Below are 13,858 nucleotides of genomic sequence, written 5' to 3' on the forward strand. Positions count from 1 at the left end.
TCACACGCTCACGCACACATGTGTGTGCATGCTGTGTGTGTGTGATGTCTGGCTGTCTGTGTGTGGGTTTTGTGCTGCTGTGCACACTGGTGTGCACACGTGTAGAGGTCAGGGGTCAATATCAGGCTTCATCCTCTCTTATTCTCTACCTTAGTTTTTGAGAGGTCTTCTTTCATTGAGCCTGGAGTTTGCCCATTTGCTAGACTAACTGGCCAGCAGACACAGCAGACACCCACCCCCGACCCTGGGGATGCCACAGCTCACGGCACCCAGCTTTTACATGGGTGCTCAGAGTCTGGATTCAGTTCCTCATACTTGTGCAGAAAGACCTCACCCACTGAGCCTCCTCCTGAGTCTCCTCAGCCCCCAGATAGACTCTTAAAAGGATTCACAGGGACAGTTCAGATTTTTGCACAGACAAGCGCCTTCTGATCTTGAACAAGAACCAACAAGGAAGGAAGAAGTGGACTGCAGGTGTTCACTCCACTCTCCCTGCTATCAGACCCCACATGGTTCTGCCCCTTTCCTCCCAGGCCTGTCCTGACCCTGTCCATCCACCCTGCCCTGGAAAGGCTTTCGATTGGCTCAGTTCACTCTAACCTATTCCATACGCCCAGGGTAGATCGGAGAGGGTCAGAGTAAGGCTGGAGAAGCCTCGTGCCACCCAGACCTGAGTTTCATCACTCAGATGCTACACTCTCAGCAAGGATACACAGGAAAGGGCCGTTTTGTTCCCTTGAACATCTGCCCTCTTTCTCCCTCTTAGGCTCTAGGTCTGTAGACATGTCGTCTGTGTGGTCTTCGCCCTTCCTCTCATCACTGCCCTTCCTCACTTCCTCCCTTTTTTTAAATCTTACCTCATGCCTCACCCCTCTGTCTGCACCCCACCATCTTCATCTCCTCTCTTTTATCTGACTACAGAAAGGAAGTCCAAGGAATTCTCTAAACTATTGGTGATTTTAGGTTTAGTTTTCATTATGTGTGTGTGTGAGCTCAGTGCCCACAAGGGTTAGAGGTTTCAGGTACCTTGGGGCTGAAGTTACAAGTACTTGTGAACTGCCTGGTGCGGACACTGGAAGCCAGGCTTGGTCCTCTGCAAGAGCACTTAAGGGGTCTTAGCTGACATACCATCTCTCCAGCCCTGGCTTTTGGTGTTTTATGGTGGTATTTTGTTGTTCTTGTTTATATTGAAAGCTAGTAAATGATATTTTATTTTAGTAAAAATCTAAGTCAAGCATTTCCAGAATTCTCTGTCTTTTCTACTTTAGTAGGACTTGATGGAGGAAGCATGGAACTGTCTCACCATCCTAGAGAACCAAGAATTCTGTCTGCTGCCTCCACGTCTCCCTGTAGCTTGCTAAACAGAAACGGGTGCTTAAAACACTCTTAGGAAACACTATTGAGCCAGCTTCTTACAAATTTTCAACTGTGCTGAAAATAAATTGCTGGGGTTTTGTTTTTGTCTTTGAGATAGGGCTTTTCTGTGTATCCCCGTCTGACCGAGACCTCACTATGAAAAATAGGATGGCTTCAAACTCAAGTGATCCCCTGAGTACTGACATGGCTACCATAGTATCCACAATATTGACTTCTTGTGTTCTTCTAGAAAAATTAAGACCATTTCCCCCTTATAATCTTAAATTATTTTTTAGGTCATGGTAGCCCATTTACATCAGATTTCAAAAAGAGAATCAACCTAGAACCTTAACATTATTGATCTTAGCCAAACATGGAGGTAACGTGGCATTTACTATCTGGGATCGGCAATTGTAGCTTATGTTTGACATGAAATATGGTTTGTTTGATCACCTGGTTACTCACTAATTTGCTGAGGATGACCCTGAACTCTGGTCCTGCTGCCCCCACCTCTAGAGTGCTGGGAGTGCAGGGTTTTATCAGCGCCCTGGAGCCTCTGGTCATGCTCACCTCCGCTCCCCTGCACATTTGCTTCAACCTTTCCGACCTAGCATCTTCCAAAGCCGCCTTCCAGAATCCTTACTTCTCTGACTTGCTAAACCTGCCAGTGAGGCTCTGAGTTGATCTTACCCAGGATGACACGCACAGGGTGAGAACTGAGTAATTTCATGCTTCTTCTTTACAAAACTAACTGTGAGCTCTCTCCGTCCACTCATCCCCTCCCCGTTCCCTTCCAGATTCTTAGAATTTGGCCCGTTTTGACTGTTTGCCATTGTTCTGATTCTGGGAATCGGTGAGCATTTTCTCTACCTTTCTAAATTTTTGTAAATCTTATCTGTCTTCCAATTGATGTTCTGTCAGAGAACCAGCACCCCTGAATCTAGTTTTTTTTCTTTATTTTTTTTAAAGATTTATTTATTTTATGCAGTGGGCGATTTGTCAGCTTCTCTGTCTGCCCACCAGAAGAGTGATTTGGGTCCCATGATACTACAGATGTAGACAGCTGTGCACTGCCATGTGGGTACCGGGAATTGAACCCAGGATCTCTTAGAGAGAGCAGCCAGTGCTCTTAAGCCCTGAGCCATATCACTGACAGAGAGCCTGTAAGGCCACTGTAGGCTTTCTTTAATCTTTGCAACCTTATGGGCACAATTTAGAGATGAAGACTCAAGTCTGGTACCATACCTGCGTTTGTGGGAGATCATGCTTGGAGGTCATGCACAAAGACCAGGCACCTGTAGATTCAAGAGCACATATGGCCCAAACCTCTACAACAAGTGGCCTTAAGGGAAACCCCAGAAAATCACAACCTTTTTCCCTGTGAGTGACAGCAGCAGGCTAAGGATTGCAACCGGAATGTGTCTACCATGGATCATGTTCTCTCTCTGTTTGGGGGTAGTCCCTAGAGGGGCTCTGTGGTGCACATGCCCAGTACCCTCGAAAGTCAGGTCTGACTAGAGCTGCATAAAGATCACACAAAAGCTTGTGTTCTGTTCCACACCAGCGGTTCTTTGCTATGGATTTTGAAAGCCATGGAGCTATAGAGAAGGGATGGAAAGGCTGGGGGGCCTTCTCCAGGCTTTAACTTGGAAAACTGTGGGAACTGGGCTCTTAAAGCCTCTCCGAGCTTGCCTTGGTCAGAAGCTGAAGGATCTTCCCAAGGTGCTCAGCAAGTTGCTACCACCCAGGTTCTCCTGCTTTCCCAGTCAGGCGTCAGCTGACCTCCATCAGATCTGTTATACTCTTACGACCGTTTAAACGGCTTGCCTATCAGAGGCTGGGTGGAAGGTCACCTGTCTGCTGAATTACACACACGCACACACACACGCACACACGAATGCACTCACAGTAATAAGTTAGATTTAAAATTAAAACTTGAAATAATACCTTCATCACATTACAAATGAGAAATGACTTTGAAAACAGCACCAAGGAAGTTGAAGCAGAGGTTTGCCCTGGATCTGAGGCCAATGTGATAAACATAGCAAGACTTTGTCTCAAATACAGAAAACATTTTGTAAAAGCATAAAAATGCCATCAACCTGGTCTGGTGACACATCCCTTCCATCCTAACCCTTAGGAAGCAGAGGCAGGCAGATCTCTGAGTTTGAGGCCAGCCTGATCTACATGGTGAGTTCCAGGACAGCCAAGGCTACACAAAGAAATCTGTTTCAAAAAAACAAAACAAAGCAAAAAAAGGGGCAATCAAAATGAACACTCTTGGAGCCAGAAGTGTCACACAGTGGGAGAACACTTAGCATGTATGGGCCTGGTTCAAATTTCTATACCAACAACAACAGCAAAACAAAAAGGAAAAAAAAATCTTTTTTGGTAATGGATCTTTCTAATAATATTGCCGTCCTCCAGGTTTGGCTGTGGGATTTGCTGGGGGTGCGGTTTACTTGAATGTATTGGTATGGTAGCTAATGCAGTTGCTACAGGATTCTTCCCATTGCCTCTCCTAGTGCTAGCCAGGGGGGCAAAAACCAGGGAGCCTGTTCCTGAGGGTCCTGTTGAGCGTCCAGCCCTTAGCTTTCCAGTGGTTAGGTTCCTGGTTGGGGGAGGGTAGCTCAAAGAAAGGAACAAAAGGATTACCCTCCTCCCTGTGGTCCCAGAAAGAACAGGTATGGGTGATGCAGGCAGCTAGGACAGAGCATCTCCAGCCCCCATCATCTGCAGGATCAGGAGTTTTGTCCCAGACAAACCCATCAGCTAGTGAGTTATCAGAATCTGGACCACTTGAATTTGGACATTTGGCCCCTTTCCTCAGACCCTAAAGAACCTTCAGCCATTTGTATCCTACACTGTGCTCTTTCAAAGGGCTGAGGTTACAGGACTGCACCTCTGCTCTGTGATTCCTGGGACCTTTCCTTTGCCTCGCCTGCGGAGTCTCTGGTGACCCCTCACCTGCTTCTGTATGTGTAGTCTGCCATTTCCTCAAATCCCTCCACACATCCATCTAACAACCTGACCTTCGAAACTTGACTTTTAAAAAACACCTGTTCCAAAACACAACACAGACCCACCTGCTTCTAACCAGGGTTGGTGGTACACCCTTTAGTCTCAACGCAGAGTCAGAGTTTGAGGCTGAGGCTGGTCTACAGAATGAGTTCCACCCTGTCTCGATGGAATAAAAATAGAAACAAACTAAAGCAAAATCCCACCTGTTCCTCCAAGCTCTCTCTTGCCTGAACTACCCCCATTTTGATGATGCCTTCTCTCTGATTTCCTTGACCCTTAAGTACCACAAAAGGGACGTACTTGATTCCCCTTGAATGGTTAAGTCATTGGCACTAGTTAACCTCACCTCAACTCAACTTTACAGTTTTGAGGTTGGTCATTATGTCCCGCTGGAGGCTTGGGTATTGGTCAGCTAGCCAGTGAATGTTACCAAGCCCAGAAAATGAAACTTGCAGATGGCTTCTAACTCCATCTTCTATTGTCCCATGGCTAACCCAGCTCTGGGTCCCACTGGGGAGTTGACTGCCCTGTGCCCTGGTTACTCTTTTCTTGTCCCCTCCTCTTCTTGAAATTGTTACTCATCCTTCATGTCTCCACTTGAGTGTACTTGCCAAAGAGCCACCATATCTTTTACCAAGTTCCCTGTTGAGCGTGCTTCTCCATTGCACCTGCTTTTCTATTGGCTGTACATACCATTTGTGTTTTGTCGTTCCTATAGATGGTCATTTAATGCTTTTCCTTGCTTCATGAGGTCAGGGACACATCCACCTTATTCCCTGCTGCAGCAAATCCCCCACCTAACTACACCACGCATGCTGTAGGCTCTCACTACATCGAATAGTAAAGGACCTGAGGTGAACCAGGGTCCCACACAGTTTGACAGGGAGAGAGGCAGGATTCCAGGTTCCTGAGACCAATTGGCATGGACCTTTACTGCATGTGTCAGAGTGACTTATGGACCCAGCATCATGTACAGTAACAAAGTTTGCTCAAACAACCGCAGGCCCTCCCTGTCGTCCAAAATAAAGAATAAAATAAAGGCCCAGTGACAACCAGTAGGACTTGAGTTTCTTCTTATCCCATTAAACCCCTGTTGTTCCTCCCCACTCTAGCTCACAAATAACTATGACAAGGTGACACACAATCTCTCTCTCTCTATCTCTCTCTCTCTTTCTCTCTCTCTCTCCTTCCCTCTTTCTCTCTCTCTCTCCTTCCCTCTTTCTCTCTCTCTTCCCTCTTTCTCTCTCTCCTTCCCTCTTTCTCTCTCTCTCTCTCCTTCCCTCTTTCTCTCCCTCCTTTTTTCTATTTCCTCTCATTCATGAGCTGGGTATGTAGCTCTAAGTCAGAGGACTTGCCTCCTAGTGCCTGAGGCCAGGTTCCACCTTGGTTCAGAAGAAGAGAGAGTAATAGTGTCAGTGTCTAGCAAACTGGTCTGTTAGTGCTCTAGAGGAGAAAAACATGCCAAAATCTACAGGTGCTGAGTGCCAGAAACTGACCCCTTCCCATAGATGCGACCGCTCTTCCTGTCCCACCACTTCTGCAAGGAAACATCCATCGGCATTCTCCTGAAAGGCTTCAGCCAAGGAGGAGGTTCCTGTAACTTCAGGGCCACTTTGGGCTGTGGTGCTGGGGATCAAACCCAGGGCCTTTTGTTTGCTAGGTTAGTGGAGGGTAGTGCTTTACTGTTGAGCTACATCTCTGGCTTAGTGCCCTTTTCTCATGGGAATGACTTCAGCGAGTCACAAGATCTCCCCCCAACACCATACAGATGACAGGAACTCTACCATGATGTCAGCCCCCACTTCTGGACTCTAGATCACAGACCTATATGCAATAAATGCCAAGCCACTGACCGGGGAAGTCCTTGTAGAAGGACGAATGACGCCATCAGTCCCTCTGGAATGAAAGTCTGCAGGGTTTGAGCCCTAGGGCCACTGTCATGGAACGTGTGTGATGATTGCTGAGTACACAGCCTCATAGCCATAGAGCGTGCAACCTGGTAGGTCCATAGATCTCTGCTCCTTCCATCCTGAGGCATCGGCTGCTTCTCTGCTCCCAGGACTGGAAGCTCATAGAGGGTAGGGGTGGAGTCTCCCCCCCCCCCCCGTTCCCCAGGGCCTGGCACAGGTTGCTCTACCCACAATGGGTGGATGATCGGTGACTAATGACTGGCCTGAGAAAAGCCCATGGCTGAGCACCACGAGGACACGTTGTAAGGGGTCACAGGGTCTCGAGGGGTCTCACACTTTGTAAGCTTCTACTTACAACTTAGTCACTTCTGCAAAAACAGAAGGACTCAAACTCAGGAGTGCATTGGAATCACGACACAATCCCTGGCCAGCCTCCAGCATGTAACCCCTTAGACTGAGCCTGGAAACTGTAATTTAACACACCCCCTCCAACACAAATAACACAGCCACACCAGACCAGTTATTTGTGTGAGAGTCTGATTCGGCTAATCACAGAACATGCTTAGCACGTTCTTCAATCCAAAGGCTTTAAAGAACACACAAGATTTGAATCAGATAAACATGTTTGAGGCTAGAGAGATGGCTCACTGGTTGAGAGTATATACTGCTCCTGCAAAGAGCAAGCAGCTCACAACCACCTATAACCCTAGCTCGAAGGGCTCCAGAACCGTCTTCCTAATTCCATGAGTACCTGTACTCCTGAGCACAGACCCACACACGTGTACACACATATATGTAATTTAAAACAAATCTTTAGAAAACAAACATGTTCTGTTCTCATGCTATCCTAATAAGCTCCAGGATGGATTTGCACCAGGTTCTTCAGTTATAGTGTGAGAATGGATAAAATAAAAAGCCTTGGGAATAGAGGTCGGGGAAGCAAGGCAACAGGGCTGGGGGCAAAGGGGAGTTGCTTGCTGGGTACAATTTTAGTTTTGTAAGATAGATCCGGAGCTCTATAGCACAGCACTGTGGGTGTTGGTGATGTGTCTGACTGTATCAGGTTGTTTTTCTAGTGCACACTTTCAACCAAAATGAAACAGAAAAAGGTTTTCAAGTGTTTGTGCTGCTGCACAGAAAGGCCAGAGGTCCCCACAGGTGTCTTCTATTGCTCTCTACCTTAGTGCTTGAGACAGGATGTCTTGTTAATCCTGGAGGTGTCTTCTATTGCTCGCTACCTTAGTGCTCGAGACAGGATGTCTTGTTAATCCTGGAGCGTTGGACCATTTCGGCTAGATGGACTGGCCAGCCTTCCCCAGGGCCCACTTGTCTCTGCCTCCCCATTGCTGGAATTGCAGGTACTTGCAGCTTTGTTGACCTATCTCCCGAGTGTTGGAGATTGCACAAGCACTTTATTGACTGAGCCTCTTTCTCAGCCTCCAAAAACTATTTTTCATGGAATGAATGATAGTATCTACTCCTGACTGCAGTTGTGGGAAGTATTTATGAAACAAAGTACACAAACCTCCAGTTGTGGCTCAGGGATTAGTAACTGTTCAAAAAGTTATTGCTGTTATTATTTTGTCAGTGTGGTTCTTAAAGTATTCGGTTACAAGCACAGTCTTGTTTAAAAACATTTTAAAAGGATTTATTTACTTGTATGTGTAAGAATGGTTTCCTCGCCAGGCGGTGGTGGCACACACCTAACACTCGGGAGGCAGAGGCAGGTGGATCCATATCTAGTTCCAGGACAGGCTCCAAAACTACACAGAGAAACCCTGCCTCAAAAAAAAAAAAAAATGTAGCCGGGCGGTGGTGGCACACGCCTTTAATCCCAGCACTCGGGAGGCAGAGGCAGGCGGATCTCTGTGAGTTTGAGGCCAGCCTGGTCTACAAGAGCTAGTTCCAGGACAGGAACCAAAAGCAACGGAGAAACCCTGTCTCGAAAAATCAAAAAAAAAAAAAAAAAATGTTTGCCTCACTGATGTGTGTGCCTGCTGTGCATGCAGTACCTGCAGAGGCCAGAAGGTGTTGGACCCTCTGGAACTAAAGTTACAGACATTGTGAAGCACCATATGGGTGCTGGGGACCAAACTCTGTCCTCAGCAGAAGCAGTTAGTCTTCTTCACCACTGAGCCATCTCTCTAGCTCCTTAAAGGCTCTTAAAACAAAATTGTAACCTAAATCTTCAAGATAATAGATGTTCTTCATGTTTTTTGAAATGGGATGTCAATTTTCCAAAAAAGTTATCAGCCAGCAAAATGGAAACTTATCCATCATCTTCAAACTGTCCCCAAAAATCCAAGTAGCTTTTTGACCAGTTGCATTTAAAAACAACAGCAACAACAAGTCCTGACCACCAGACTGTTTACACTGTCCAGATAAACCTATGTGTGTTATAAAACAATAGCAATAACAACAGGCATATTATGAATTGATGTGTGAAGGCGTATGGGTTTTCTTACCGACACTGAAGTCCTCAATTTGCAGTGATAAAGGAAAGAGAACAAGGATTCTACATCTTGTTTTCCACTAGAATAAAGGAAATCAAACCAGATATGCCTCCACAAAAGAAAGAAATGTTCTTTCTCTCTCCAGGTCTTGAAAAACAGCTGGAAGTATTTCTCATCTGCGGTGTGCTTCTAGAAGGCAATACAATTTCAGGAGACGTGGTCCAAAAGACATCTCTTTTGATGCAGGGCTCATCATTCTTTGTTTGTTTTATTTCATGTGCATCTATGCTAACTTTCTCTCTTCAGCCTGTTGGCTAAACCTTGGAAGGACAGATGTACTGTCTTACAGGGGCCATAATCCACTTGTGGGCGGCGCTCCAAGAGGCCATTGTGTGTCCCATTTACTCCAATGGGAAAACTAGACTATTGCCTTGTAAAACAGCATGGGACCCAAGCCCTGATCTCCACGGAATGCTAACCTGGGGAACCTCCCCAACCAGATCCATGAAATTCATCATGGTCCTAGATGACCCAAATTAGCTCTAGGCTATATGGAACGGGCCAAAGGCCAATTGAAGGGTATAAATGGTAAAAGAGGGAGAATCAGAAAGTGACCCAAATACAGGATTTATGTCACACAGATGTGCCTAAGAGTCGGGTTCATCATTCTGAGGCTAAGAGGGTCAGGCATTCCTGGAAAAATTCTCGTTCTGTAGGCTTTCAAATCTCTCTCTATTGAAAGGTAAAATCTGAAGCTTATCACCAAAGATTCTCTGCTACGGTTGTTTACTTCCTTCCTACGAGTATACCCTTTGTGCCTCTCTCATAACCCTCATGGCCGTTCCCAGCATGCCTGTCCCAGAAGTCCCGTGCAGGAAGGAGCAGCGAGGGCAGTGCCCGCCGACTATTGACAAGTTGTACTTTGCCTTATGAAACAGGGGATGGGCTGTGCTGTATAGAAATGAATTCTCAAGGGTTAGGATGGCTCCACCTCCAGATCTCCAGAGGCACCTGCTGTCTCTCTTCGCACATCCTTGAGAACAAATGACCAGATTGGACTGGTGTGGCTCAGGGGTAGAGCCACTGACTACAAGGGTCTGAGTTTCATCTCTGGCACCTCAAAGACAAATAATTTTTAAAAACTTATTGAAAAACCAGGCACAGTAGCCCATGCATTTAATCGCAGCACTCAGGAGGCAGAGAGAACTGTTGTGAGTTCAAAGCCAGCTCTGTCTACATAGCAAGTTTCAGGCTGGGACTACATAATGAGACCCTGTCTCAAAAACAACAGCACACAAAGGACCTGAAACCAGATTTGGTAGCTCACACCTGTAATGCTATCAGTCCCAAGACCAAAGCAGGAAGATTGCCGTGAATTGAAGGGTAGCCTATGTTAGAGAGAAACAACAAAACTCAAAGCCAACAGAAACACAAATACTTAAGTGATGCAGCAGGATCTGGGCGTGCTGCTTTCTGTCTGGTAAATTTTCCTTCTGTTGATTCCAGTGAAGACTTGAAGTTGGGCGGCTTGGTGGTGCTGCCTGTAACCCTAACCCTTCCCAGTCATGTAACTTTGGAAGGTTCACTACTGTAAGCCCCAGTGTCCTAACTTAGAACGGGGCTCATATCACACACCACACTGAGTGGGTGTTTACAGAAGGCTTAAGAAGTAAAGAATCTGCAAGATGGGGGTGCGCAGGGGTTGGGGGGCAGAGGCATCTCCCCGTGTGGTCAACAGAGAGTGACCGCTTTGTCCTTGATGCCTCTGCCCAGCAGCATGGCCTCGTTTGGTTCACTGTAGTCGACCTCCCATTTTCTCATCACCCTGGAGTAACACCTTCACTGTGTCTGGCGAGAAGGAAGCATGTATTAAGCTGATAATGGACTTTTTATAAACAGTAATCACTCACCAGAGCGCATACCCTGCTGCAGAGTCCCACACAATATTTCAAAATGAAATGAGGAAATATTTAAATTTTTCTTCCACGGCTGTTTTCCGTTTGATTTTTTTTAAAAGAGTGAAATGAACAGTTTGCCATGTTTTGTGTCTGATGTGTTTCTTTTTCCTCTCTGTTAAAATGCTGAAGGATTTTTTCCCCCTTCCCTGCCTCTGTAGGAGGATAAAAAGAAATCTGTCCCCTGCAATTTGCTCTGGTTTTTCTCAAAAGTTGGGCAGGAAAGTCAGCATCACTCAGGTGGTATCTAAAATGTTCTCGCCGTACAAGAGTGCACGCAAGAAAAGAAGCCTATAATTTCCGAGCATTCTTTCAGGAAGTTTGTATTCTGTTTTCCAGGGAGCCTTTACTTTCCGAGGAAGTATGATCGACATGCCATTACTGAAGCAGGCCCACAACATTGTTACGCTTGCCACATCCATCAAGGAAAAATGATCTGTTAAATGAAGCCCTCCTCAGGCGGGCTGAATGGATACAGTGGGTCGCTTAAAGACAAACCATGGTACCCGGGGCAGCGTGCTAGCACGCCCCATCAAATGAAACCTTGTTTCATTTACAGTTCATGTTAGTCACGACTCCTGCCCTCCTCCTGTGTCTTACTGACCAGTTATTCTAACAATAAATTTTCTTCCTTTGGAATCTAAGTTCATGGCTTTTCTGCTGTCTATTAATGTGTTATAAATACGGGTTTATTGTTTCATGGGGAGCAAAGATGGGTGGGGAGAAGTTAAGTCCTCAAGGAAACAGGTATTCTGGTCTGTGTATACTCTCCCCATTCTTCTTTTATTAGGAAATATCTCCAATATTATTCAGTTGTACAGTGGACGCCACAGATAACTTTAAGGCTAAATTCTTAAAGAATAATATCAAGATTTTCAGCACTCCGAGTAATCAGATAAAATGACAAAGATGACACTGGAAATGTTAGGTATCATATCAGTTTATAAAAGACATTTTCTAAAAAAAATCAACTTTCAGAACTGATTCCAGGGGGAGCCACCGCCCCCCCCCCCCCAATGTTCTATCCATATGGTGACCCTGAATGCTCTCATCTTGAGCGAGTACTTGAGGTCAACAGTTACTGGCAATTAAAAAAAAAATGAATGCAGGGAAAACAAGACCGTTGATTCTCCCCTTTATCTTCCTGCCTTTGAGGCCATTTCCCCCTGTAAACGTAGGGCCAAGATAGGACTCCCTCAGCCATAAACTTGTATGTCCAGAGGACACAAAGCCACGGGCCAGGCCGGTGCATATGGCCCCCTGCGAGATTTGCATCACATAAGAGATGGGGCTGTAGGTCATATGGGTGGTGTGGTTAACGGGCTTAGGAAAGCTGTTTTGAAGAGGTTAACCCAGCTTGGGGGAAGGGTAAACAAACATAACAACCAGCCATTGTTCCCTATTCAGCACGGTACCCTTCCACTGGAGGCGAAAGGGTATTGAAGCCTCAGAGGATCAACTTGTGCCTGCCAGAGGACGCCAATGAAGTTTGAAACACCAACAAGCGGAGATTTTGTTTCTCTCCCTCATTAAAACCACGAGCTTTTGTGCAGAGACTCTGGACCTCTGTTCTTTAAGAAATTAGCAGAATGGGAAGTTTAAAACTCCACACCAACCTTTTCATGACCTACTCAGCGGCGTGGCCGCTCCTCTTAGACAGACACCGCAGGGGAAGGCTGTTCTGTTTATTTAAATTCGTAAATAGAAAACAGTTATTTTTCCACTTTCGTTTTTCTCCCCCTCCCTAGGCCCTTCTGGTGTATTCCGTTAGGGGCCCCTGGCGTGTGCCCCATCGGGGTCTACTTTTCACCCCAACCCTTTCAGTTCCTACAGAAGGCCTTTGGATGCCATATCATCACAGCAATGCCAGGCCAGAAACCATGGTCGCCACCACCACCATGAACCCCAGTTGCCCGGTAGGAAGGGGAAGACCATGCTCTGACTGGCATGTGGCTGTACCAGATGCAGACCTGATAGATCAGGAGAAACATGTTCTTGAGACGTGAATATCCACAAGCAGGAACCCTGAGGGGCTTTGTAAAGAGAGATGAGGCCTGCCTGCTTTGGACCCTGTGTCTCCCCTACCCCATGAAGCCCCTCGTTAAGAAGTCATTATGCCTCACCTGGGCCACCTCTTGCTACCCCAGAGTCTCTGGAAAGACGGATGGGAGTGGGAAGGAGGAGCTGTCCTCCGGCGAATGGTGGTTCAGGACAGCGGACAGGGGCAGTGGTCAGCATTTCTGGGTGAGGAGCACCCCCAAGTCCCCATGCTGCGTCTGGAATCATGAAGTCAAGTGTACACAGAGTAAGCTAGAACCACAGGGGGCCACGCTTTTCCCTTAAAGACTTAGGAAGACTGTTCACAAGCCAGCAGAGACTGGAGGGCCTTGATGTACCCGTCAACACACACACACACACACACACACACACACACACACACACACACACGTGTCAGAAACAGCACTGGTTCAGATAACCTTTGGCTGTAAAAGGATCAGAGGGTACATGTCCTGGCCTCCACTCAGCAATGTCTCAGCCCCCAAGCCCATACAGGTTGGACCTCCACAAGCAAGGGCCTCCCTCTGAGGAAGCCCCACTTGTATATGGTAGAAGCCATAGAGTCCCCAAGGAAAGCAACCTTTCAAAGTGATGCTAAGAGCTGGGCCTCGTGAGTCCTCCCAGTCCACAGCAACAGGGCCATGGACTCCTGGGTCTCTACTGTGTTGGATTATCTCTGAGTCCTTCTCACCAACGTCCCTGTTCATACAAAAGCACCCCATTTGGTTCTGGTTTTGATTTTGAAGCAGAATCTTGATATGTATCCTGGACTAGCACCAAACTCACAGGAGTACCCCTGCATCATCCTCCTAAGTACTGAGATTACAGCTGTGCACCACCATACCCAGGGGCTCAAAACCACCTCTTTGACAAAGCCTTCTCAGATGTGAGGTTGATCATCTTCGTAACCAAGAGATCCCATCTGTGGTAGGATCACAAGACTGGGGCCCACATGAGATAAAGATGTGGGCCAATTGCCCATTCTCTGAGCAGATACCCTAACAAGGACCCTAGAAGAGAGGTCGGTGTCTACCGGAGTCCCACAGAACCTCATTCCCTGAGAGATAGAATCCTAAGACACAGAGAAGCTAGGAGGCAGGTTCCC

The 13,858-nt window shown here is 46.7% G+C and overlaps 1 protein-coding gene and 1 long non-coding RNA gene across 4 annotated transcripts in view; one reads left to right on the forward strand and one right to left on the reverse strand.

Moving 5' to 3' along the window:
- Clybl (citramalyl-CoA lyase) overlaps positions 1 to 11,333 on the forward strand; it is a 217,975-nt gene extending 206,642 nt beyond the window's left edge. Inside the window, exon 8 of one of the 3 annotated variants that reach the window (XM_041663598.1) lies at positions 11,035 to 11,333. In XM_041663598.1, the coding sequence (XP_041519532.1) occupies positions 11,035 to 11,130 (96 nt within the window). In that variant the 3' untranslated portion in view covers positions 11,131 to 11,333. Of the gene's footprint in view, positions 1 to 1,652; positions 1,737 to 8,885; positions 8,987 to 11,034 lie in introns of those variants that run through there. The other 2 variants (XM_041663608.1, XM_041663617.1) reach the window with 2 other exon arrangements.
- Positions 1 to 13,858, reverse strand: part of LOC121455867 — a 77,909-nt gene that overhangs the window by 21,003 nt on the left and 43,048 nt on the right. The window lies entirely within an intron of this gene.

Source organism: Microtus oregoni, unplaced genomic scaffold, assembly GCF_018167655.1.
Source record: "Microtus oregoni isolate MIOR12 unplaced genomic scaffold, Mior012 000001F_ref0000356, whole genome shotgun sequence".
Taxonomy (NCBI): Eukaryota; Metazoa; Chordata; class Mammalia; order Rodentia; family Cricetidae; genus Microtus; species Microtus oregoni.